General features: G+C 44.2%; 1 protein-coding gene across 2 annotated transcripts in view; it reads left to right on the top strand.

The window, feature by feature from the left end:
- Window positions 1-25,791, top strand: part of LAMA1 (laminin subunit alpha 1) — a 124,305-nt gene that overhangs the window by 9,604 nt on the left and 88,910 nt on the right. Inside the window, exons 1-4 of one of the 2 annotated variants that reach the window (XM_072949237.1) lie at window positions 3,837-3,922; window positions 5,743-5,874; window positions 9,645-9,815; window positions 10,016-10,128. In XM_072949237.1, coding sequence (XP_072805338.1) covers window positions 5,799-5,874; window positions 9,645-9,815; window positions 10,016-10,128 — 360 coding nt within the window. In that variant the 5' untranslated portion in view covers window positions 3,837-3,922; window positions 5,743-5,798. Of the gene's footprint in view, window positions 1-3,836; window positions 3,923-5,742; window positions 5,875-9,644; window positions 9,816-10,015; window positions 10,129-25,791 lie in introns of those variants that run through there. The other variant, XM_072949236.1, reaches the window with a different exon arrangement.

Genomic DNA, 25,791 nt, shown 5'->3' with positions numbered 1-25,791 from the left:
ACACGATACCACACGAAGTCACAGTCTTTATACTGAAGTTTCTTAAAGCTAATTGCAGATACGGTGCTAGTTACCATTTATGTTTAATGGATGCTCATCTTGGGTCAAGCCTGAGTTTAGATCCTCACTTTGCACACTTGTCATCACATTCCAGCGGAGGACGACTCTCTGGGAATTACAACCCCCAGGAGGGAACAATCACCCTGCTCACAGAAGTGCTGGATTGGCAGGTGGGGAGCCCAGTCTCAGAGGATGAAAGAAGGGCAGACATCCTTCTGTAAACAGGTTGGGATCCTAAACTTGTCAACGTCCCCAGGGTGGACGCCGGAGGACTGGAGAATCAACTGGGGAGAAGGGGAGGCCTGTGCCGAGGTGCTGGCCCGAGGGGAAGGGGCAAGGAGGGGAAGCAGAGCTTAGAACTTAAACTGAGAAAACACACTGTCCACAGTCCATCGGTAAAGATTTGCACTTTGCTCAAAGTGGGAAACCTGTATGTGAATCCAACTAGGGTGTGCAGTAAGGACAGGCCGTTTGGTTTTTATGGGTTTGTTTTAAAAGAAAATGTATTAAAGAAGCTGTATGTAAATGTGGCATGTTTGAGAGTCACTTCTTTGTGTGGCCCAGGCTGGGTTCTGATTTCTTCGTTACTGATGTGTGGAAATAGACTAAATTTTCCGACTGTATTATCATCATGAAAATACAGGGAAGAATTTAGAAAATGAAAGAAAAATAGTATTAGAAATCTTATTTGAATAAGACGAGGTGGAGGGAGGACCTCAAGGCACCGCTGTGGTGATGCTGCCCCTCCAGCCCTCCTTTCCTGCTGTGCAAAGCCCTCCCCAGGCCTCTGAGGAAAGGCAGCGGGTCGGGATACCAGCACTGCTGGGGCTGAATGGGCTGGAAGGGCTGGTTCTGTCAGCACCAGGCAGCGCTAAGAAAACAGCCTCCTTTCAGTGTTAGCACCATCGAAGCGTTCTGCTGCTGCTTTGACAGCATCCTTGTCAGCGTGGGTGAGGCAGCCCGGAGGCAGCATCACGCGGGGGAAACGGGCTGAGGAAGCAACCCACCAGTTCGCTTTAACAGGTTTCCTGGTTGATGCGTGGTAACCTCCTTCCTACGTTGTGTCTTTAATTTTGGAGGCCTTGATACTTTTTCCCTCTTGACAATGAGTTAATCCATTTGCTTTAACTGAAGCCCTGCGTTCTCTCTAAGAATAGTTGCCAAAGGTCTCCAAGACGTGACTGCAGGACGAGGAGTCTGGAGTTCTGGTTAAATAGTGACAGAAAACTCTGGGGGAGATGTGATCTTACTAATCAGTCTGATGAACTTTGTGCCAGGGCTCCACTGCTTTGGCAGATCCCAGAGTGTTAGACCTGGAAAAAACCCAAGAGATCATTTAATTTTTTTTTAATTCTTATTTTTTATTGACATGTAGTCAATATACAATGCTAGTTTCAGGTGTACAGCAAAGTGATTGAGTTATACATATACATCCATATATGTATATATTTTTTCAGTTTCTTTTCCATTACGGCTTATTATGAGAAATTGAATTTTTGACCTCAAAGCAGCTGCCCCAGGGAGATATTTAAGCATGAAGGAGCTCAGCCCCAGCCCAGCCCTGTAGAATCAGAATCTGTACTTGTAACAAGAGCTCTAGGTGATTTGATAGAAGCCTGAGAAGCCCTGCTGGAATTCCCACTCTCTCTTTGCCCAGTTGAGTGCAGGCTGACTTTGGAATATCTCGTGCATAGTTAAATTATAATGATCGAATTTGTGGATGCAAACGGTCATCTTCCGTCTTTAACGGTAAGGCATTATTAATTCAGCCCTAGATCACGTTAACTTTTCTGGCAGTGCTGTTTTGTGTGGTGTGTACCTCTCACAAGGAACTAGAGCATCTTTTCCGCCTTCGCCCCGATTGTGCTGTGGCTGCAAGTGGTTTGGGGCTGCATGGGAAGGTTCTGCACCTATCCCTGTAAAACTTACCCTGGTTTTATTTTGGCTGCTGTTGAGATTCCATTACTTCCACAACCCAGTGATTTCACTTCCCCCTCATGTGATGCCTTGTCAAGTCATTATCTACAGGGGAATTAATAATAGTGAACAAGGAAGTGCCAGGTGCATGGGGTGGGAAACCCAAGTCTCTGTCCTCAGCTCAGCATACTTTATGTTGTTTCGTAAGGACAGCAGACTGTTGTGACAGAGGGAAAACTGGGCGTCTGCAGTCTGATGGAGGCCAAAAGAGGAGAGGCTGAAGGAAGAGAAAGCTCACTGTTTACAAAAGCGACCATGAGGTCAAGTCAGCTGAAGCTGCTTGTTGGATTTGGCAACACGGAGGTTGATGAGACCTTGAGAAGGGCATGTTCTGTGGCTCAGAGGAGGAGGATGATGGCTGGAGTTCCGTGAAGGCCAGTGTGAGGCAAGGAACTGGAGACAGTGACCGAAATTCTTATATACATCCTTGATTTACTAACAGCTTTTGAAAAAAGTAGAAAAACTATCACATCCAATGTACACATCTGTATAAAGAAGCCGCCCAGTCTCAGGAAAAAGACAATGGCGCTAGGGACTCAGAAAATACAGTGTTATCCATCCCGTTGACAGTGGTACCAAGATAGCTCAAGCCTGTGGACTTGTGATGGGAGTACTTGCTCGCGTTGTCAGATACACGTGTCTAGTGTTGGCCTGAGGGGGGAGGGGGTGGCAGCTGCTCGCCCTGTTTGTCAGCTGTCCCTCTAGCTACGATGTGGAGTAAAAGGCGCTGCAGTCAGGTGGATCCAGCCCCCTCACGGTCATTGTTCTAGTTAGAGGTGGTGACACATTGCGTGTCTCGAACGCTGAATGATTTGATCAGAGGCACACGGGCTTCTGAGGACAGCTCTCAACTGAAGCTTTCACTGGGCACATCCAGAACCAGTTACAGAAATTTAAGAGCTAGTGTAGAATGAAAATGCGGGGCCCCTTGTTTAAATTATGAAAAATTTCAAGACGGTTTCAACAGAGCTTTAAACCAAGGGCGACAGCATGGGTCACACACTTATGAAGCGGCCCTGGGAACAGTCCTAAGCAGGACGCTGGAGCTTTAAAGGACAAACAAATGACATCTGTGTAATGGAGCCCAGAAGTGGTAAGAGAAGGGGGAAGAAGAAACTAAGACCTTGAAGGATTGTAGGAACGTTGATGGTTTTTGGAAGTGTTCGGCTGGTTAGAAAATGCTGAATTAATTGATGTGTTTAGAGATTTAAACCAATGATACAGACATTGCAAACACGGTAAATGATACAAACAAAATACAATATAACTGTTTTTTCGTTCAACAGGGCTGTCAGTGTTCAACTTAAAGGCTGCGCATATGTTCTGATTTCCCTTTGAGCTGAGTTCACTCCTCTAAGAGCTTGGAAGGAGGGGCAGTGCGTTTCCAGAGCAACGGGCGTGATATGAGATTTAAAATATTTATGAGTGTTGGGGTGCTTTTGTGCCTTGCCTGTGCGCAATAGTGATTTCGATCAGGTAGAATTTCTTCATTGTTGCCCTTTAATTTAAATTTTGTGGCAACAAAAGAGAAAAACCTCTTCATGATGAGTGAATTGTAGCTGTTGTCCCTGCAGCTAAGCGTGCTGTTTAGTGCCATCGGATGTGAGCATTGAGGGGGCTTTGTGGGAGGGGGAGGCTGTCCCGATAAGGTGCTGTTTTCTACGGACAGTGTTGCTTGTTTATCTTACAGTGAAATCCTCTGTCTGTGTCAAGGACACCCGGAGCCCATTGCTATGGAAATGGAACTCTGGCAAAATCCTTCCAAGGCCTTTTGCCCTCTCTGGGTTTTCTAAGATAAACTTCTCTCCATCTTCCCACGTGAGAAAAAAAGTCAAGGGTGTTAAATGCCAAGCCCCCAGGAGCTGGGGTTTGGCTTCTCCCTCAGGTTTGTGTGGGGTCTTTCTCTCCTCCCCACCTTTTAAAAAACATTTTTTAAAATTGAAGTGTAGGTGATTTACAATGTTAGTTTCAGGTGTAAAGCAAAGGGATTCAGTTATACATAGACATACATATATGTATGTGTATATATATGTATGCAATATGTATGTATATTTCAAGTTGTTTTCCATTACAGCTCATTATAGGAAATTGAATATAGTTCCCTGTGCTATACAATAAGTCCTTGTTGTTTATCTGTTTTATATATAGTAGTGTGTATCTATTAATCCCAAACTCCTAATCTAGCCCTCCCTACCCTCTCCTTCCCCCCGGCAAATACAGTTTGTTTTCTATGTCTGTGGGTCTATTTCTGGTTTGTAAATAAAATGTGTATTTTCTTTTTAGATTCTACATATAAGCAGCATCATATGATATTTGTCTTTCTCTGTCCAACTTACTTCACTTGATAATCTTTAGGTCCATCCATGTTGCTGCAAATGGCATTATTTCATTCCTTTTTTATGGCTGAGTAATATTCCATTATATATTTTATATATATAATGCTGGATTGCTGGATCATATTTTTCTACTGTGCTGAAAAGGGTCTTGGAATCTCTCCTCAAAAAACTATAAATAGACTTACCGTATGATCCAGAAATCCCACTCCTGGGCATGTATCCAGAGAAAACTCTTAATTTAAAAAGGTACATGCACCTCAATGTTCATAGCAGCACTGTTTACATAAGCCAAGACATGGAAGCAGCCTAACTGTCCATCGACAGATGACTGGATAAATAAGTTGTAGTGTATATATACAATGGAATACTACTCAGCCATAAAAAGAAATGAAACAATGCCATTTGCAGCAACACAGATGGACCTAGAGATGATCATACTAAGTGATGTAAGTCAGACAGAGAAAGATAAATACCATATATCACTTATATGTGGAATCTAAAAAAATGACACAAATGAACTTGTTTATAACCAGGAACAGACTCACAGATGTAGGAAACAAACTTATGGGCACCAAAGGGGAAAGGTTGCAGGGAGGGCTAAATTAAGTAGCAGATACAAACTACTATATATAAAGTAGATAAATAACAATGTCCTACTGTATAACACAGGGAACTATATTCAATAGCTTATAATAAACCTATAGTGAAAAAGAATATGTATGTATTATGTATAACTGAACACGTTGCTGTATACTGGAAACTAACACAACATTGTAAATACACTCTCTCAAGTTAGAAACTTAATTCCCTCTTTTTTCAAATTCCTCCCTGGATGGAATCAGTTGCTTTGACTGCTTTTCCAAACAAAACCCCCTGACACCAGAAGCCACTTTCCCTTTTCAGTCATATGAAATATCCGTAATCCTTTATTTCACACTGGGATAAAAAAAAATGATCTGAACGTATTTTCCCAGATTCTTTCACTTAGAATTGCAAATCATTTTCTTTTCGGACTATCACAGTGACTCTGAGTATGGATTGGGCAAGTAGAACAGTTTATAGAACTCAGAAATGCTTTTTTTCCAAAAAAGAAAAAAAAAACCTCGTTAGAAAAAACTCATGCTTCTCTGACACACAAAATGGATGAAGGCCACAAACCCTTGGTCCCAAATCATTTGAGAAATATGAATTAGAAAGTTGTTACAATGGGGGCTAGTCAGCAGTTTAGATCTCCTATTTTTAACATAGTGAAAATATTTTTTGTTGGGAAAACAACCCAGAAACCTTTAAAAATGAATTCTTCAACCACCTGGAAGTCTCTCAGCTGAAAACAGTAGTAACTATAGGTAGTAACATCGTCTGTCCTTAGCTTCGTGGCAATTTGTCTGCTAATATTAATAAGGGAGCTTCCAGGAGTTTATTAAAATGGTCCTGAAATGCACTTATAAGGCCAAGTGGACCCAGACTGTGAAGAAAGGGGAAAAAAAAACACATACTACTGGTAAGTGAGAAGGAATTTATTTCATGCTCGATGGAGTTTGGCATTATGAAGTCTTTAGCTACTGGTTAAAGATAGGGATGGAAAAATGATTCCATTGTGTGTCCTGAATGGGGGCAAAAGTACGGATCCCAGGAACACTAACTAAAGTGAATAATGTCTCTCAGCAAAAACGTATAGTCGTCTAATATGTAAAGTGCACGGCGGAGTGATGGGTGCCTCCCGCTACAGTCTTCGTCCTGCCTTTGATTTTTGCTCTTGGGAGCTTCTTGATCCCAATGCCCCTTTTTCACCCTTTGATTTCCTCCTTCTCCTGAGACTTGCAGCCCACATTAGTTTCCCCTCATTGTAGTGTTTCAGCCATCTTTGAAATGAGTCAGCAACCTGAGGAGCTTTTAAAAAATCGTTTTGAAGCTTGCTGCCTTCAGTACGCATTTCCATCTTGCTTGCATCTTCCAGCAGGTGTTCTCATGTCCAATGAGGAATTATAACTATCCCAAAGCTATCAAGGGAGAGCAAATGTAATAGGTAAGGAATACTTTTTCGTGAACAGCTTTTTTTCCCCTCAAATATGAGCTTATCTAAGAGGAGAATGATTTTTAGTGAAAGGTAAGAAGGATATATTTTGAAATTAATGAGTTAAAGGTGTTTCTATACAACCATTAATGAAGGAATTTATCTTTCTTTTTATTAAAAATGTCTTTTAAAAGAAACCTGTGTTTACCGAGGGGAAAGAAGGAGAAAGAGATAAATTGGGAGTTAGGGATTTGCGGATACTAACTAATACATATAAAATAGATAAACAACAAGGTCCTACTGTACAGCACAGGGAACTGTATTCAATACCTTGTAATAGCCTATAATGAAAAAGAATATACATATATACACAAAATATACACATTTATATATACATATTTTTGCATATATAATAATGTCTTTAGAATACCAGCAAAATCAGGAAGTACAGAAGTTCTTTAAAACCCATCTAGTGTAAGAACTGCCTGTGCTGATTTCTGCAATTGAGATATTATTGTTATATTGATGTTCACAAGGTTTGAACTACTTTCTTCTCTGTGACTCAGAGCGGAGGCTCCTGAGTGCAGAGGCAGATGCCCCCCTGACCCCCGCCCCCTCGACCCCCCACTTCCCCCATAACTCAAGTCCCTTGCAGGTCGAGGTGGGGGGAGCCCTGGGCAGGAAGTGGGCAGTTCTCTTGATGCCCAGCAACTGGAGGGAGAGAGAAAAGAGACGGTGGGAACATTTTTAAGTTAACTGGTAAAGTATTTGTTGATAGAGAAACGCATTGTTAAATTAGTTCCTGTGACCCCTTTTCTTCTCCTCGCTTGGCTAGTCTGCAAGGAGGCAAGGGGTCAAGTTGATTGTACTGCAGCTCTAAATGCATGTACATGGTACAGAGCCAGGAAAACGCCATTTCAGCTATCTGGATATCACACCACGGTTTAAAACCACATCGGGTTTTAAATTATTAGCTCATAAGGTACATTAGAACCAGGTTGCTAGAATATTATGATCATAAAGGAGGGAAGAATTTAATATTTACCCCAGTACCAAACAGAATGAATATCAGGTCCTGCGCCTCGAGAACTGCACATCACTTTAGGAACTAGATCATGACATAAAGTGTAAGTGTCTGACTTCTGGTTGATAAAAAGAGTAATTTCGGGGGGTGGCAGACTTAAAGATGCATCTGTTTCTTCATAAAACCTCTTAAATAAAAGCAGAAATCTCTTTAAAAGAATATCATAAAAATGACCAACTTTAGGTTAAAAATGAAGAATGGGTAATATGTTAAACCCAGTACATAATGTATGTCTGTGTCATGCTTTAAAATTAGGAGTAATGCTCTAAGAATACGATGCTCAATAACTGGTTTCTACTCAGAGGCTGAGGGTGTATTGATTTGAATAGAGTCATTCTCCCAGGATAGAACCACTAAGAGGTAGCTGGTGTATGTGGAAAGTCTTTGGAAGACTACCTAATAAGTTATTTTTTTTAACAGATGCTTGGTGAGTTTTTTTAAATGCAGCAACTCTTACAAAAATAACAACTTTACCTTATAACATAAAGTATTAAAATATATTTAATAGAAAAGATAGAAAAATAGAATTGGATAGATATTTTAATAGAAAAATATAATTAAAGTATGCATAATGAAAATATTAAGTAGTACCTAAAATATAAAAATTAAAGTCATGAATTCCTTGTAGATGACTAAAGTTATATTGTGCTTTTTCACCTTTCACTGGAAAAGAAATATTTCAGAAATAATACTGATGCTATATTCTTTATGAAGAAAAGTTTATCTTCTGTGATCTTTGAGTCAAGTTCTGGTGAATTGGAGGAGCCGCGCTTGGCTGAGACCCCCTCCTCTGAATACTCCCTCAATTCACAATGTCCATTCATGCAGAATGCCCCTTTTACATCATGTACACCATCCTTTCCAGAACTTTGTAGAATCTTCAATGCTATTATCCTCTTTTACCAAGATAAAGTCAAATCTGTAAAGAACCTAATGGGGTTGTTTTTCTCACAGTCATCCAAAGGTTGTTTTCTGAACAGTTTGCACCAGCTGCTTAAAGATAAAAATCACTGGAGACAAAGAGACTATAGAAAAGCAGAGATTAATACTGAGTTGAAGAGACTTTTGAAAACTGGATCTTTACGTTGTAAAGTTTTGCTCAGCAAAGAAAACAGGCAGTAAAGGAAGTGAAGAGAGGGAAGTCCTAGAAAAGACGCAGTAAGTGCGAACGGAGGCACCCGGGCGCAGGACGGGGTCCTAAGTGAAACGTGCTTGTGTTTCGCTGGCAAATATGTGCTTTGGATCATTTGAAACTTGTCTTAAAAATCTCTTTTCCCAACATGAAATTTACAATCAGAAATGTGAAAAAGAACTGTACAGTGAACATCTGTGCTCTCACCTAGATCTTGCAGTGAGCACATCCTCTTCTGTCTTCCTCACCTGTCCCGTCTCTGCCCATCAATACAGCTTGTTTCTCATGGATTTCAAAATGAGTTTAAGATAAGTACACCTCTCTCCTAAACTGTTCAGCATTTACATCAGTATTTTTATAAACTCTCTTTTTTTGATTTTTGAGGTATAATCAACATACAGTGGAATACACAGATCTACCCCGACCTTATGCATTTTGTGATTTTTCACACCTGTGCAATCCAAACCTTTATCAGGATATAGAACGTAGTCCAACCCCAGCAAGTTCCCTCGCATCTTTTCACAGTCAGCCCCCACCTTCTGCAACCACTGTTCAGAGTTTCTCCCATAGATGAATTTGCTTGTCCTAGAATTTCATGTAAATGAAACTGCCTTATATATTGCTTTCCTGTAGGGCTTCCTTCACTCCACACATAGACTTAGCATCTCTTTCTTTTTCTTTTTTCAAACTGAAGTATAGTTGATTTACAATGTTTCAGCTGAAAAGGAAACTGATTCAGTTACATATATATATGTGTATGTATATATAATATATATTCTTTTCTAGATTCTTTTCCATTATAGGTTATTACAAGATATTGAATATAGTTCCCTGTGCTATACAAAAGAAACTTGTTGTTTCCCTTTTGGATGTAGTAGTGTGTATCTGGCAATCCCAAACTCCTAATTTATCCCTCCCCACCTTTCCCTTTGGTAACCGTAAGGTTGTCATCTCTTTCTGGTCCACTTCTGAAGTGAGCTGAAGTAATCTGACCTTTTGATTTCAAGTGGCTGAGTTGATCTGGTGACTTTTGACTTTCAGGCCTGTTTCCTGCCATTCTCAACCTCGCCAGCAATGCTCTCATCAGCACCAATGCGACCTGCGGGGAGAAGGGGCCGGAGACATTCTGCAAGCTGGTGGAGCACGTGCCCGGGCGGGCTATGCGCAATGCCCAGTGCCGAGTCTGCGACAGCCACAGCGCCAACCCCAAAGGCAAGTGGCACCCCACCCCCAATTCTGCAGCACCCGTGGGAATGTACAACTTTGGAAATGATTCCTGGAGACTTTGGTTAGGAAGCCAGGAACACGTGTGTTCTCCACCGCAGTTCATTCCCACTACAGTTACAGTTTCAAAGTTAAAAAACTCAAGCTGGAAGCTGAAAGGAGTGCATGTTTTTGTTTTCTTTCAACAGAACGTCATCCAATATCAAATGCCATCGATGGCACCAATAACTGGTGGCAAAGTCCCAGTATTCAGAACGGGAGAGAATACCACTGGGTCACCATCACGCTGGACTTGAGACAGGTGAGTCAGGCCGGGACCGTTGAGGAGGGTCTGTGGGTTGCTGAGTTGTAGTCTGATGAGCTTTGGGAAAGTCTGCTTGTTTCTTAACATATGTACATTCTGGTCTCACTGCTTTTCCACCGGTAGAAGCTGTCCAGGGTGTCACTTCTCGTCACGTTCATCGTGTCCAGGTGTCGCTGGGAAGATGAGTGGCATTGTTTCCGTGTGGTCTGATGTTCCTAGAAGCTGTGTTGGATCACCCATCAGATGGATGGTCGGATGGTTTCATCATGGTTCTGTGTACACGTTCCTTTATGCCCTCTCTTTCTATGAACCAAATTCAGCTCTAAAGACTTGATTAAATTCCAGTTAAACATTTTTGGCCAGAGCACACCGTTGGTGATCCCAGCTACTTCTCTTGCACCCAGAGCTGGTTGTCCCACTTGGAGTGAGGCTGTACTTGAATCCTGCATAGATACTGACCACAGGCTGTCTCCCTTTCCTCCCATATCTCATCCGTTTCCGGGATCTCACTGACACTCAGATCTGCAGTGTGGTTACACCTTCTGATGACTTCTTTCTGTCATCAGAGCTTGCATGTTTCCCTGTCGGGCCAGCCACTCAGCAGCTGCTGGTTGATTTCTAGATGATCTACCCTACGAGGGCAGGGACCGCGGCTGACTGCTTCCTCCTCCCTTTCATTTCCCTGTTGACATTTATGGAGGCTTGTCTGGCCCCCAGACATCAGCAGAGTGCAGGGACCAAGTGAGTAACTGCAGTGGGAATCTCTGCTTTATTTTCACATCCCCCTCCTCTTTTTGGTTCACAGCCTGATTAAAAGATGACAGTCAACTAATTGCCCATTGACTCCTGTGGAAGTGAACAGTCTGAAATCCAGATTTCTAAAGTAAAATCAGACAGCCCCTAATGTCGTCAGGAACCATCACAACTTCATAGCCTAAATGCATCCGTGTGACTTAATAAATAAGGCAGCTGCTGAGGTTTTGTGACCAAACGGTCAGCTTTGTTCTGGGTTGGCTAATGCTCAAGACATTGATCCCATTCCTGATTCTCTAGCTGATGACAACGGTTGAAATTATGGCATTTTTAGCCTCTAGGTATAATGTTTGGTTACCTGAGACAGAAACTAAAGAAAAGATAAAAGTGGTGTTATCAGAAAGTCCACAAATGTTGGATGGTTTGCAAGAAGATTTAACTACAGAGTGTTTGCTTTAGTAACAGGTTACAAGAGGAGTGATTAGATTTCTTTCTTTACTTCTTTAAAAGAATGCCTACTATTCATTTCTTGCATTGATTCACAATATTTTAGAATTTATACTGTTAAATATTTAGCAATGTCTTATGCAAAAAAAAATCTTTGGGAATTAAATGAGTGTGGTGTTTTTGTTTTAAGAAAAATAAAGCAAACGTTGAGGGGGAGGTTATAGTTCAGTGGTAGAGTGCATGCTTATTAGGTATAAGGTCCTGGGTTCAATCCCCAGTACCTCCACTAAAAAAAAAATAATAAAATAACATTAAAAAATAAAGCAAATGTAAAACTAACACATACATGGGTAGAGTGGATAATGTCCAGTCATAAACTATTGCTCACTACCAAGTAACTTAAGAGTTTGTTCTTTTTGTTATACCACTGACACGAGCCAGGGATCTCTTGTGATAACTTAAAGTTTGAAAGAAATCATTCTGAGAGAGTGAGCATACACATTTGATAGATCTTGAATTTTGATTGTCAACAGTCTTCTAGTTGTTAATTATATTGAGCTATAAACATTTTATTAAATATATTAAAATGTCTTCCTATGGTAGCTTTTCTCATTTGAAGAGCTCAAGGATTTCCATTTGCAACCCTCAGCTTTCAGACTTTAAGCGAAAGACACATCTTTCATCCTTAGAGAAATGAAAATCCGCTGTGAGATACCACTGCAACCCGTTAACATGGCTATTACCAAAAAATGGGAAATCAGGGTTGGTGAGGGAGTGGAGAAATTGGAACCCGTGTGCATTGCTGGCTGGGAGGGTAAAATGGCGCAGTACTGTGGAAAACAGTGTGATAGTTCCTCAAAAAGTTAAACATAGAATTTCCATATGCTCCAGCAATTCCACTTCTAGGTATGAACCCAAAGGAGCTGAAAGAGAGATTCCAAAAGGTGTTTGCATACCCATGTTTATAGCAGCCTTGTTCACAATAGCTGAAGGGTGGAAGCAGCCCAGTTGTCCATCAGCAGTGAATAGACAAAATGCGGTCTGTACATAGAATGGATTATTCAGCCTTAAAAAGGAAGTGAGCTGTGGTATCTGCTGTGACATGGATGGACCTTGAAAACATGCTGAGTGAAATGAGCTGGGCACAAAGCACAAGTACTGTGTAATTCCTCTCACGTGAAGTACCTGGGGTAGTCGTGTGTATAGAGACAGCAAGCAGGGCGCTGGGGGCCGGGGCTGGGCAGAGCAGGGCGTGAGCCAGTGTCCAGTGAGCGCAGATTTCAGGTGAGGAGGATGAAGAGGCTGGGCAGACGGGTGGTGGGGACGGTGGCACACACTGTGAAATCTACTTAATGCCACCGAATCGTGCACTTAGAATGGCTGAAATGACCATTTTTATGTTCTGTATATTTTACCACAATTTAAAAGATCCATATATTGTGAAATACACTGTTTTGTATCAGCCAGGGTCCAGTCAGGAAAACGGAAACCACGCCAGGCACTTAAAGGGACATACCTAGCATAGGGAACTGGTTAAGCAGAGTTAGAGAACTGGAAAAGAGAGTACTTAGCCTAACTCAAAGTGGTAACCACTGAGGAGAAACCAAGGGAGGCCACTGGGGTTACCCACAGCTAGAGGCTTGGAAGAGGGTGCCCCATCTCTGAGTGGGGGTGAGGAGGCTCATTTTAGGAGTTCTGGAAAGCCAGAGACTGGGTCAGCAGCTGCTAGGAGAAGGGCACTGACTGGTACAGCAGGTAGATAGAGGGAAGCAATCCCACCTCCCTCCTCCAGCCTCCCTGCCTCCCTCCTCCACCTCCCTTCTCCAGCCTCCCTACCTCCTTCCTCCAGCCTCCCAGCCTCCTGCTAGTGCTTTTGAACCCCAAGAAGCAGAGTGTAGCCAGATGGATTTGCAGTTACTTTGTAACTTGCACAAATACTGTCTTCTCAGCAGGTGGTCATTCATGCCAGGGCGGTGACATCAACGCAGATACACAGCCTTGAGATCCTGGGTCAGAATTTTGTTATATGGTGATGAACCAGACCCTGAAGATGCTTACGTTAAGTTTCTGGATTAACTCTGAGATGAAAATGCCAAATTCAGAGTCCTCACAGTGAAACCACGGACTGCCTTCTGATACATCGACAGACTAGGAGTCCTGGGATGTCAGCTGAGAGGCTAGTAGGTGACACTGGCAGTGTGACTTTAAGAAGGACAGCGGTGGAGGAAATGTGGGAGCAGTTCTGTTTATTTCTGTATAGGTTGATTTATTGTTGCTTTTGGTCATGGGGCATGGCAGAGATGTGGCAAGTGTGGTTGGCTAGTTGACAACTAAGGAAGCAGAACGTGACAGCATTAAGAATGAAGGAAGGTTCCTCGTTGAGCCGCCAACAAACTCCTCCTGAGTAAATGTGAGTTTCCTTTCCATCTCTCATGTTGGGGTGATCCACACATGACATCAAGGTCCCGCCGACCTGCAGATGTCAGCGAGGGAGACATTAAACAAGACCTTGATAGAATCTACTTGGAGTTAGCTAATAGGGTTAGCAAAGAATTGCAATTATGCAGGTTTCTAGAAAATAAATTCCGAAGTCAGTAATACTAGTTTTTCTAACTAGGCAAGTAATATGGGCTCATTGTAGAAAAATCGGCAGGTACAGGTGAGTGTGAAGAGACGGAGAAACTTCAAAGCCCCTCACTCTGAGACGACCACCAATAACATCAACATACTTACTTTCAAACCAGGTGCATTTCTGTGTATTTTAGTTAATAATGCAGCCACAGTGCTGTCATTTTACTGCACGCTTCCCTTGGGCGAGGTGTCGTATGAAGCTCTTGCTCTAGACTAGCTCGGGGAACCCGCAGAATCACACTGTGCGTTTGGTTCTGTATCATTTCTTTTTGACAAATAACATAGCTGAGCCATAGTTGGAGTACTTCCAGGGTAGGACTCACCGAGCTTTGGGAGCCTGGGCTCTGTCTGCCTCCGCGCACGGCAGCACCCCTCCAGCTGAGGTTTGTAACAAGTGTGTTTCTGTCCCAGCACTTTACTGAACTCTTAGCATGAGCATTTCCCAAGAGAACTAAAATCGTCATTCATAATTTTTACAGTTGCATTAATATCCTGCTACACGGCTTACCCATCATGTGGATAGCGGTCCCCGTGCCCGACATTGTGGTGGTTTCTCTGTTATGGGTGGTAACTGGTGCTTTCAATGAAAAAGGACTGTGTGCCATTGAAGGAGGGCAGGGGGCACACATCATTTTGAAGGTTCATATTGCAAATTTCTGGTTAGTTTTGAATGTCTCTTTAAAGAGAAATGTTGACTGCCTGTTGCGTATAGGAATCTGCACATATGTTCATAGAAACAGTGTGTATGCATAGGGATCTATGTGTGATGTATAGGTTATGTAGATTATATACTACGTTGCCATGTATATACTACATAGAACTGAGCGTTATAGAGTTTAGATTACACCAAATTTAGTAGTTCGGTGTGTAGAACATAAACAGCATGTAACCTCTGCGGCACGTACGTGAACACACAGCCCGGACACTGTACGTGCACACACTGTGCCTGTGTAGGTGTGTAGGCACCCAGCAGGTGTAGGCTGTAGCTGCGACAGCATTTCTTCCTCATCCGTACGGCCTCATCCACAGCAGTCCTGGAGCAGAGACGGCCTCCTTTGGAGGAGAGAAGTCGCAGCCCAGAGCAGTTCAAAGGCTCATCCAGAGCCACGCGGCTGTACGTGCTGCCTCTGGGGCTGGACGCAGGGCTTCTGGTCCCTTCCACGCTGTCCACACTGTCTCACCCCATTTGTCCCTGGTCTCCCATCACTGCCTCCCTTTCTGTTTGGACTCTGCAGGGAGACTGGCAGGAGCTCTTACAATTTCCTCCTGACCTGGGAGTGTTTGGGTTCTTCCCAAATCCCTGTTCTCTTTGCCTCTCAAGGGGGCATCTCCCCTGGCGACGGGGCGGAGTAGCAATGCTGCTTTCCTGGTAGATTGGGGGGCTCCCTGACGCATGTTTTTTGGCCAAGAAGCAGGAAAATGAATCAGTGCTTTGTAGTCTCCTTTAAAAAATGTTTAAACCTGGGCAAAATTTTCACCGGGAGGGGTTAGATTTGTGGGTGAAAATGTGTAATGCTCCTTTAGGAGACAAAACATGTTTCATGAAAAGGGAAACGTTTCCTATGGCGCTGACAGCAAAGGCTGCTTTTTGAAGCCGTGTGCTTTCTATACTCTGTGTAGGTTTAATTAGGAAGTAGCACTTTGTTGTGGGAACAGAATCACAGAAGGGCCTTTGTTTGATGCAAACTTTTAGACAAGAGCTGCTTGTTTGCTGGGCTTTATAAAACCTCATTAATTTGGACGTTAATTTGCTGTTGTTTTTTTCCCCAAAAAAATTTCTGAAAAATTGGCCTGAGCTGGATTGAGGTTTATTGTTGTATTATCCAAATGTAAAGTGTTTGCTAAGCACCTTGTCAGGGTAAACAAGAAAAGAACAGACAAATTTCGCATGCTGAAGGCAGAAAATCTTGGGAGAGTTTGAGAACAAGAGTTGCATGTAAATTGGAGCGTCTCATTACAAGTGAGTCTTGGCTGTTTGTCAAAAGAGGTCCAGCAGACATTCTTCCTGGAAACCCTGGTAGAAATTACCGTTACTGTGTGCTTGTGTTTATTCAAGGTGATTTTATTTCGATTTTCTATTACTTCACGCTGGCCTCAGTCAACTTCAGATAGTAAGTTTTCTTGAACTTCTTTGGCAAGGCAAACAGATTGGAAGAGATCTCAGGCTCTTCATTATGATGTGGAAGTAAGCCACACGAGGAAATCCTCGTCCTCCAGACATCCCAGTGTTTTTGTCTTTGTTGTCCTGTTCTCCCGGAAGCTGCTGTTCTCAGAGGTCTGTCTCTTGTTTTCACGTTTTTATTATCTCATCTGGTTTTCTCCTACACAGCTTCTCTCCCAGGTGTCTGTTGCTGTGTAAGAAATCACTGCAAAACTTTAGGGCTGAAGACAGCATTCATTTCATACATCCCTCTGGGTTTGTTTCTGTGGGGCAAGATTTCAGGAAGGGGACTTGAGTGTGAGTGGGTGTGTCTCAGGCTGCATCTTTCTGGATGTTCTGGTGGTAGCTTCTATTCCCAGAGTTCGTGTTTTTTAAAATCAAAATGACATTCTGTTTATTCAATCATTCCATGCAGTGGAGCAGCAGGGGAGGGGGTCTGGGCAGCTGGGGAGGGGGGTCTGGGCAGCTGGGGAGGGGGGTCTGGGCAGCTGGGGAAAGGGGGTCTGGGCAGTTGGGGAGGGGGGTCTGGGCAGCTGGGGAAAGGGGGTCTGGGCAGCTGGGGGGGTCTGGGCAGCAGGGGAGGGGGTCTGGGCAGCTGGGGAGGGGATCTGGGCAGCTGGGGAAAGGGGGTCTGGGTAGCTGGGGGAGGGGGTCTGGGCAGCTGGGGAAAGGGGGTCTGGGCAGCTGGGGAAGGGGGGTCTGGGCAGCTGGGGGAGGGGGTCTGGGCAGCTGGGGAAAGGGGGTCTGGGCAGCTGGGGAGGGGGGTCTGGGCAGCTGGGGAGGGAGGTCTGGGCAGCTGGGGGAGGGGGTCTGGACACCTGGGAAGTGGGTGCTGGGCAACCGGAGGCTGGCCAAGGCTGTCCCTTTGTGTGGTCTTGGGACTTCTCTGTGTGGACTCTGCATGCGGGCTCGTGGCTTCCTCACACCATGGCAGCCTTAAGGCAGACTGCCTATAGGGCAGTTCGGGGCACCAGCACAAGTGTTCCAGAAAAAGGCAGAAGTTGCATCCCAGTGTCCTGGCCCCCAGTGTCACACAGCATCTTCCTCTGTGCTCTGTGCACCTCCCAGTCTCTGAAGTTGGCAGAGACTCAGGTGAAGGAAACGTGAGGCAACCCCAGCCTGTCTTGGGGGAGAGGGGTGAAGACTTGGAGACCTGTTCTGAGCTCCCACTGCCTCACAATTCTGAAAAGAGCTGTCTCTCTGCACCCCCCGCCCATAGATAGCTTATCTTTTCGGGGCTACACCTTTGTCTTTAGGTGACACAAAGAGCTATGGGCCCAAGAGGGGAAACAATAGTGCACCTTACTTGTTCAACATTAAAGGCCAGGGAGCTGAAGAAAATGGAAGTAATTGAGGCCGTCTGTGGAGCTGCGTTTCCCAACGGGATTTATTTTTAAGCTTTACCCTTTGTGGATCATCTGTGGTGGTTTGCCAAACAATCAAGCATAACCATTTTTCCAGTTAGCACAACTTAGTTTACCAAACCTTCCCCCATTTTCCTTTTTCTGTTTTGGATGGCGGAGTGTTGGCCGCGCAGTTTCGGTGTCTCCTGCTCTGCAGGCGTCTTAGACTGGCCTTGGGACGATTCTGGGAAATGAGTGAGGGGAGTTTGGCAGGACTCTGTCAAAATATACTTCTCATCTCTCCAACTGTTTTGGCTTGAAAAGAAAGCTTTTTGTATATTTATGGAAAGAAAGGGAGGTCTGTTCTGGAATTATTATTTCTTCCTGTTATAGTAAAGCTAAAAAAAGCTAAGTTTTAATATTTCTGAAGAAATATTTCTTTGAAAAATACGTTTTGGAATCCATGCTAATGTTAAGGTTTTTTTCTTTTTACTTAGCAATATATTCAAATTGTAACATCTAATATCTTAATCTTTAAAAAGAAATCTGTAACAAATTAAAATACAGAGCAACTCATGAAACCCTCTGCTCTACCTCCAAATACCTCCTGTGGTTTTAATGTCTTCAACTGACCTGTTCTCTATACAGAACTTCCTTTATTCTGCTATAGAAGCAGAAAGTTTTTAACATAAGAAAAAAAGTTTTTTAATCCCTTTGATCCTAAGAGCCAGGAATTCTCTTTTGATCCATTCCATCGTATCTTAGAACACTGTGTATATTTAATAATTCATGACGTCTACTGTTATGGAGGGCTGGGGTCTCAGGATTCCTCAAAGAACAGGACAGTGGTTCCATCCAGGGAAGCAATACAACAGATGAATGTATGTATATATATTGGTATTTTCACTGTACCTTTTATTGTTATGTAAGGCTGTGCCCGGCTTCAGGGGCTTCTGGTCCAGTGGGGGAAACAGGTATGTAAAGTACATGGCTTCTGCTGGGCAGTGTCGGGGGCGTGGACGTTGAGCAAGTGGGAAGCACACAGAAGAAGGACAGCTTAGGGCACCAGAGAAACAACCCAGATGCAGGACCAGCTGGAGGAAGGGAGCTGGGAGTGAGGAAGGATGCCCGGGGGAGAGTGGCACAGGGAAGGCCTGTTTGTGGAGCTAAAATAGCACATCCAGTCAGATCATAAAAGCTTCTTTCACTTTCCTTTTTATTGAGATGCAATTTACACACAGCGAAGTGTGCACACTTTACGGGTAGAGTCGGATGAGCTTTGATAAATACAGACATGTGTGTAAGCCGCATCCTTATCAAGGTGGGGAGGGACATGTCCATCACCCAGCACGTTCCCCTGCGCCCATCCCGGTCAGTTCTCCACAGGCTCCCCTCCACCGCTCCCGCTGGCCAGAGGAACCACAATCCTGAAGTTTTCACTTAGATTAGCTTTGCCTGCTATAGCATGTCATACAGATGTAATCACACAGCTTGTTCTTTTCGTGTCCTTTTTGTGCCTTTTATTTCTGGTTTGTTGTGGTTTGTTTCTTTTGTTTCTGAGCAATATTTCACTTGGTGAATATACAAAACTTTGTGTGTCCATCCTCTTGTTAGTTTGTTTGGGTTATTCTAGTTTCTTTTTTCGGTACCAATTTAATTTAATTTAATTTATTGAGATATAATTGGGAATAGCATTGTGTAGCTCTGAGATGTGCAAAGCACTGGTTTGGTCCATTTACATATTGCAGGATGGTTACTGCAGTGGCGTTACTTAGCGCACTTCTGTCACATCACGTAATTGTCGTTCCTTCTTCCGCACTGGAAACAAGTACAACCTAGTCTCTTAGCAACTCTGAAGTTCATAACCCAGTATTGTTGACTGTGATCACTACAAATTAAAACCTGCAGGTAATGAGCGGGGGCCACAGCTCTCCAAGCCAGGGTACCTGGGCGTTTGGTGAAGCCTTCTCTGCGGCCAGCTGGAGTGGTTTAAGCACTCTTCTTACATTTTAAGCTTTCTTAGAGTAACTGATAACTGCAGTAATGTGTATGAAGAGTTCTTCTCTTTTGTGTGTGTGTGATTTTTTTTTAATTTAAATTTTTTTAAATTTAAATTTTTCGTTATTGAAATATAGTCAGTTTACAGTGTGTCAGTTTCTGGTGTATAGCATAGTGATTCAGCCACCCATATACATACACACATTCCTTTCATATTCCTTTTCATTATAGGTTACTACAAGATATTGAATAGAGTTCCCTGTGCTACACAGTAGAAAATTATTGTTTATCTATTTTACATATAGTAGTTAGTATCTGAAAATCTCAAACTCCCAATTTATCCCTTCCCACCCCTTTCCCCCGTGGTAACCATAGGGTGGTTTTCTATGTCTGTGAGTCTGTTTCTGTTTTGTAAATAAGTTGATTTGTGTCTTTGTGTGTGTGTATGCTTTTTTAAATAGTTTATTTCGAAGTGAAATTTTAGATTTACAGAAAAATTAAGTTCCCATATCCACCCTCTATAAGAGTTTGTAAATCAAATTTGGGTTATTCTTAATCATCTTTTTAAACATAAAGTCATAAAATGACTGATATAATATAGTTTTAATAGTTTCCAAGACCTCTTCTCCCCCTAATGAAGGAACTGTGAGAACTGTCAGTCTTATAATTAAACATTTTCTGTCTTTTCTACTATTTTATGCCTATCATCAGAGGATACGTACCTTTATTCTCCATGTGTGAGAAACACAAGAAAGCCCACAAAATAACCATTTCTTAGTGGTGCACGGGGATGGCCACCTGCAGGATCACCTACAGCCTCGTACCAGACTCCAGGCGAGCAGTGGGGCTGCCCCGAGGTCAGCTGGGGTGCAGGAAACCTCCCCAAGCAGGGGAGCCCACCCTCTGACCTGTGGGTCTTTGGTCACATCACGCAGGGGCCTCATTTCATCTCCAGACCCTAACAGTTTGGGGCTCCGGCTTCGTGTTTTGTGAAGTACCATCACGCCTCACCAGAGCTAAGAATGTGACAGAAATAGGGTCATGGGGAAGACAGGATTCCACATGTCCCCTCTGAGCCGCTGGCTTGCCCTCCAGATGGCTGAACTGGCTCCTGCAGAGTTGGTCTCTACCCACGTTCAATTTCAAAGTCTCTGTCGTCCACAGAACGTTGAGTCTTTGTACCACTCACTTCTCTCCTGCTATTTTCACATCGTTTTTCCCCCTTGTGGAAAAATACACATAACATAAAGTTGACCGTTTTAACCACTTTTAGGTGTACAGGTCGGTGGCATTACTTACATTCTCATTGTTGTGCATTCATCTCTAGAACTTTCTCATCCTCCCAGACTGAAACCCTGTGCCCATTAAACATAACTCCCATTCTCCCTCCCTCCCCAGCCCCAGTAACCACAGTTCTAATTTTGGTCTCTGTGAACTTGTGTGTTCTAGGTAACTCATATAAGCGCAATCGTATAGTATTTGCCATTTTGTATCTGGCTTATTTCCTTTAACATAGTGTCCTCCAGTTTTTAAAATATATTTTCTTTATTTATTTTATTATTTTTTAAAGGAAGACTAGGGATTGAAACCAGGACCTCGTGCACGCTAAGCACGCACTCTACCCCTGAGCTACACCCACACCCCTGTCCTCCAGTTTTATCCATGTCGTAGGATGTGTGGGAATTTCATTCCCTTTTGAGGCTGAATAATATTCCATTGCAACTCAGAGTCTGTCTAGCCATTTATCTATGATAGATAGGTATTCAGTTTGTTTCCATCTTTTGGCTATTGTAAATAGTGCTGCAGTAGACATTGGAGTACAAATATCTGTTGGAGTCCCTGCTTTCAATTCTTGTGGGTATCCACCCCGAAGTAGAATTGCTGGATTTGATGGTAATTCTATGTCTCATTTGGTTTGGAGGAACCGCCATATTGCTTTCCATAGTGGTGGCGCCAGTTTTCATTCCCACCACATCTTTTTAAATAAACAAAAGCCTTCCTGCATAAGACCCTTATTTAGATATTCTTTTCTTTAAAAAGCTTCAAATGTGATGATTTGTCAGTTCGATGCCTGACAAATGACAGATTCAGTGAAGGTAGCAGTAGCGAAAGAAAGATGAGAATCTTCACATAGGCTGTAGGTCACGGTCCCACGTTCAGAATGAAATCTTGCAAAAGCAAAAAAATGCTTTCTAATCTCTCTAGTGCTGAAACTATAAATGATTCAGCTAGATTTAGTGACCAAAGAAACACGTAATTATTGTGTCCAAGTGCTGTAAATGGATAACTCACAGGTTAACGTTTAAGGGAGTCAGTCAAGTGCAGATTTGCACGGCTTTTCTAGATGCTGCCGCCAGTTGGGTTAGTGAGGCTTCATGATTAGGGGCCCCTTGTACTTTCCTGGGGTGCGAGGGCACTGTTTTCTCACGACGAGGGATGAGCAGAGGGACGGGAGATGTAAACTCCTAACCGTTGCTGGCTCGGCTGGGGCACGAGAGGGCACCACGAGGACTGGGAGAGGGGGTGAGAGGAAGCTGAGCTTCCAAATGTTCCAGCGAGGAGTGCTCTGCGACTGAGGAGAGAAGAGGGTGGTGTGGGTTTCGGGGCCACGTGGGAGAGGCTTGTCCCGTCTTCCTGAGGTGGAGAGGAGGTCTGGCCTGTGTTTCTTTCTCACTCACATTGGACCTTCTGGAAAACTCTTTAAGACCTACTGGGTTTTTTCCCTACTTCAGTCTTGATCCTAACTGTCTCAGCACTACCCTCTCTGACAACTTCCTGACACCAGCATCCGATTCCATGATCTTTTCATCCCTGGTGACCTGGCAACTCCCTGGTGTAGGGTCCTCTGATGGTCTGAAAGTTTCCGCATGCTGCAGATACCCATGCCTGTCCAGTCCCTTCCCATCTCTACACTCAAGCCAACCAGCCAGGCCTCCTGCCGCGTCTACACGCTCCGTGCTCTGGCCCCACAGGGCCCTGCCTCTGTCTCTGCATCTTTCCTCTCCTTACCTGGAAGTCTCCTGTTCAGTCTCCTCCTCTTTTCAGAGACCCTTCAAGGAAGTCTTCCGTGACCCCCATCCCTTCTCCAGACCAGACTGGCCTCCCCCAGACACCTTGAAAGCCTTCTGTCCTTCTCCCAGGGGACTTGGCCACCTCAGTCTTCCCATTAGAGCATCCAGGCCACACCCACCATGTCCTTCACCTGTATCTGTGGCACCTGCCAGGGTCCTGTTACAAAGATGCTCAAGCAATGTTTATTGGATGACCCTCAAGTGAAAAAGTGTTAGGGGGAGTCCTGTGCTCTCATCCCCCTGTGTCCCCAGGGGCCGCTTCTCTGAGAGTAACATCTCTGCTGTCCCTCCGCCTGCCCAGGAGAGCAGCAGCCATTTTCCTACCGGGGAGACGAGCTGCCCCTGTTCCTCTGGGGCCACGTCTCTGCTTTTCTCTTAAGCAGACTGTTCTCAGGAGGCTCAGGATCTGGACCCACAGGGCAAGGCCGCCGAGCAGGTGTGCGCTTGCCCGCTCAGCCTGTGACACCGGAGGCAGAGGTGACTGATCTCTGCAGCCACCGTCTGGACCACCCTGTCCAGTGTCGCTTTTACTGGAATATTGCTGACCCTTCACTCTCCAGGACAAATTTCTGAGCCTCCTCCCATGGTCACGGGGAGAGGAGAGGAGTGGTATTTACTGCCACCTGTGTTTCAGTGTGGACAAACAGGCACAGCATTTTGGGGACAAGCCCAGCATTATCTCAAAGGCCAAGATGTTCATGGGTGAAAACCAGATAGCTCTGGCCACGTGGTGGTGAAGAGTCGGGGGACAGGAGAGGCACATTTCTCAGGTCCTGGGATGGCCGGTAACTGTGCTGCGCAGGCAGGGCGATCTCTTCTGGGGGCTCGGCTGTCACAGGGCACCAGTAGGTGGGGGAACACTGAAGACCCCACTAAGGGCATCTGGTGACATGCCTGGCTGTGCGTTTGAGGTCGTTCCAGCTAATCTTCAGAAAACTTAGTGAAGGCATCCCTTAGAGAAATTGAACATGAGGCGCAATTCTGGGGGAGATCCGTGGAGCCCTTACACACAGACCGGCCTCTTAACTTCCCGGTTCTGAGTCTTAAAGCAGCTCAGCACGCGCTTGTTGGAATAACACTCCTAGATACCCTTGGCTGGAAACAGTGGCACAGGGACAGCTTACCTGTGGGGTCCTCCTGGAATAACGTCTCTAGCTGATGGAAAATGGAGCTCCTTGGCCGGTGTTTTAAGTGCCCCTTTCCCACCTTCAGGGAGCTGGGCCTGTTCCCCTTTGCTCTCAGGTGGGCTCCTCTCCCCGCCCGCTCTTCCTTGGTGATCGCCTGTCTCTCTTTGGCTTCTCCTCAGCGTCCACTTGAAGAATCCAAGCTTGGTTCCAAAATGAGCATTCCTTGATGCTCTGAGATCAATCTTAAGAATTTTAAGGAAAGAAACCTACTTGATCTAAATGTGCTATGACTGGTGGCCAGTCCCTCCTTCCTCAATAAAAAGAAAAAGCAAGAAGAAAAGAAAGGGGGAAAAGGAGACTGGATTCTGATGTGTTTATCCTGCACTTCTAATGACAGCACCAAATTAAAAGAGAAACAAACCTTTTTTTATCCCCAGTTCTCTTCTCATTCATGAAGCTGTTTCCTTTGTCTGTTGATTTTTGCATACTGGTCCTAAAATGAGAGATAACAGTAAAACAGCCACTAAAATAGAATAGAGACGACATTTTAAGATGCCCATAAGAGATTTACCTAAAATTCGTATCTCATGGGTCCTGTGTGCCAAGTAAATGTCTCTGGTTCTGCCTCGTGTTTGTCGCTGCTTCACATGGTTATCATTTGATCAGATACTTCAGTGACCTGCACTCTGTAAAGCCAGAAGTGAGTCATACCTGCACCAGTAATTAGCCTTCTAGTAAATAATTCCTTCTTTATTCTGGATTAATAAGTATTAGCTCAAATGATCACTTTAAATTTTATTTCCTAATCATGTCCTGAGAAATAAAGCTTACAAAGCTTAGCTCGTAACTTTTATAGAGCTAATTGAGCACTGTTACTTATTAAGTAGACATAACTCTATTTATTTTTTTAACGTAATCTGACTGTTAACCTCAATCACTTTCGCCTGTGAAAAGGTCGTATTCACCGTGTAAGAGAACACATTCCTCTGTGCGCGGTTTAGTTACAGCCAGGGAGGCAGGTGAGTGCTTCTGTAGAGAGTCCAGCCGGGGAGCCCCGACGTGGTACCTGGGCCCCTGCAGGTCACATGCAGAGGGAGACACTTCCCTGACCGAGCACATGTGGAACTCTCTTCTGATATTGGATAAGCAGGCTCTGTGTGTTTTTCTTATCTCTGTGCCTGAGGTGGATTGAACATGTTTAAGTCAAGATTGAGGCCCACGTGAAAATTCCTGTCTGGATGGTATTTGGTGGATGTGTCCTTTACTTATGTGGCCCCATCTGTGTGCATTCCAGTGATCATTAACAAAGGCCTCTTGGCGGAAAACCCTGATGAAAGTGGATTTGAAAGTGGCTGTATCAGCTGCAGGTCTGGCAAGACCTCAGTGACTCCGAATGGACTGAAACCCTGTGTCATCAGTTTGTGTTCAGCCAACCTTATGTGAAGGGAAAAGGCAGCTTAGTCGGCAAAGGGGCAACAGAAGTGTCATGGATTTCCTCTGGGCAAAAGTTTCGCATTCTATACGTTAGCAGAGAACCCCTCACTTTTTCTGTATTAGGCGTGAAGACCTGCTTGCCGTCGCACAACTGGGGAAGCAGACTTGCTCGTGATAACTTGCTGGGGCCACCAGAGCACATTCCAAAGACCAGTGGCTTAAACACAGAAATGTATTTGTCACAGTTCTGAAAGCTAGGAGTCCAGGATCAAGGCTGGCAGGGTTGACTCCTGGGGCCTCTCTCTGTTGGTTTGCAGGTGACCGTCTTGGCACCGCAGCCTCACTGTGTGTGGACATGGGGGCGAGTACAGTGGATGCTCCGGAGTGAGGCGCCTGGTTTCTCCTGGGGACCTGAAACTCAGTAGTTTGTACAGTCAGTTGCCTAAGATGTACAATGGGAACCACAGGAACTTGAAACTCACGGGGTTGTTTGGGATTAACTGAGGTGATATGCTTGAAACTCTTAACACGCATGAGGTGGGCCTATTGGTTCTTTCCATTTTCAGATGTGAAACTGGAAAACAGAAGGTGAATTCCATTCGTAAATGACCTTGACTTCCATCCCCGTCAGATGGGCTGCCTGATCGCACTATCTCACTTGGCACCTCCACTTTGTGAAGTCTGTTTTTACATCT

Source organism: Vicugna pacos, chromosome 24 (genome assembly GCF_048564905.1).
Source record: "Vicugna pacos chromosome 24, VicPac4, whole genome shotgun sequence".
NCBI lineage: Eukaryota > Metazoa > Chordata > Mammalia > Artiodactyla > Camelidae > Vicugna > Vicugna pacos.
Note: the sequence above shows the minus strand (reverse complement) of the source record. Positions and strands in the feature narration are given on the sequence as shown.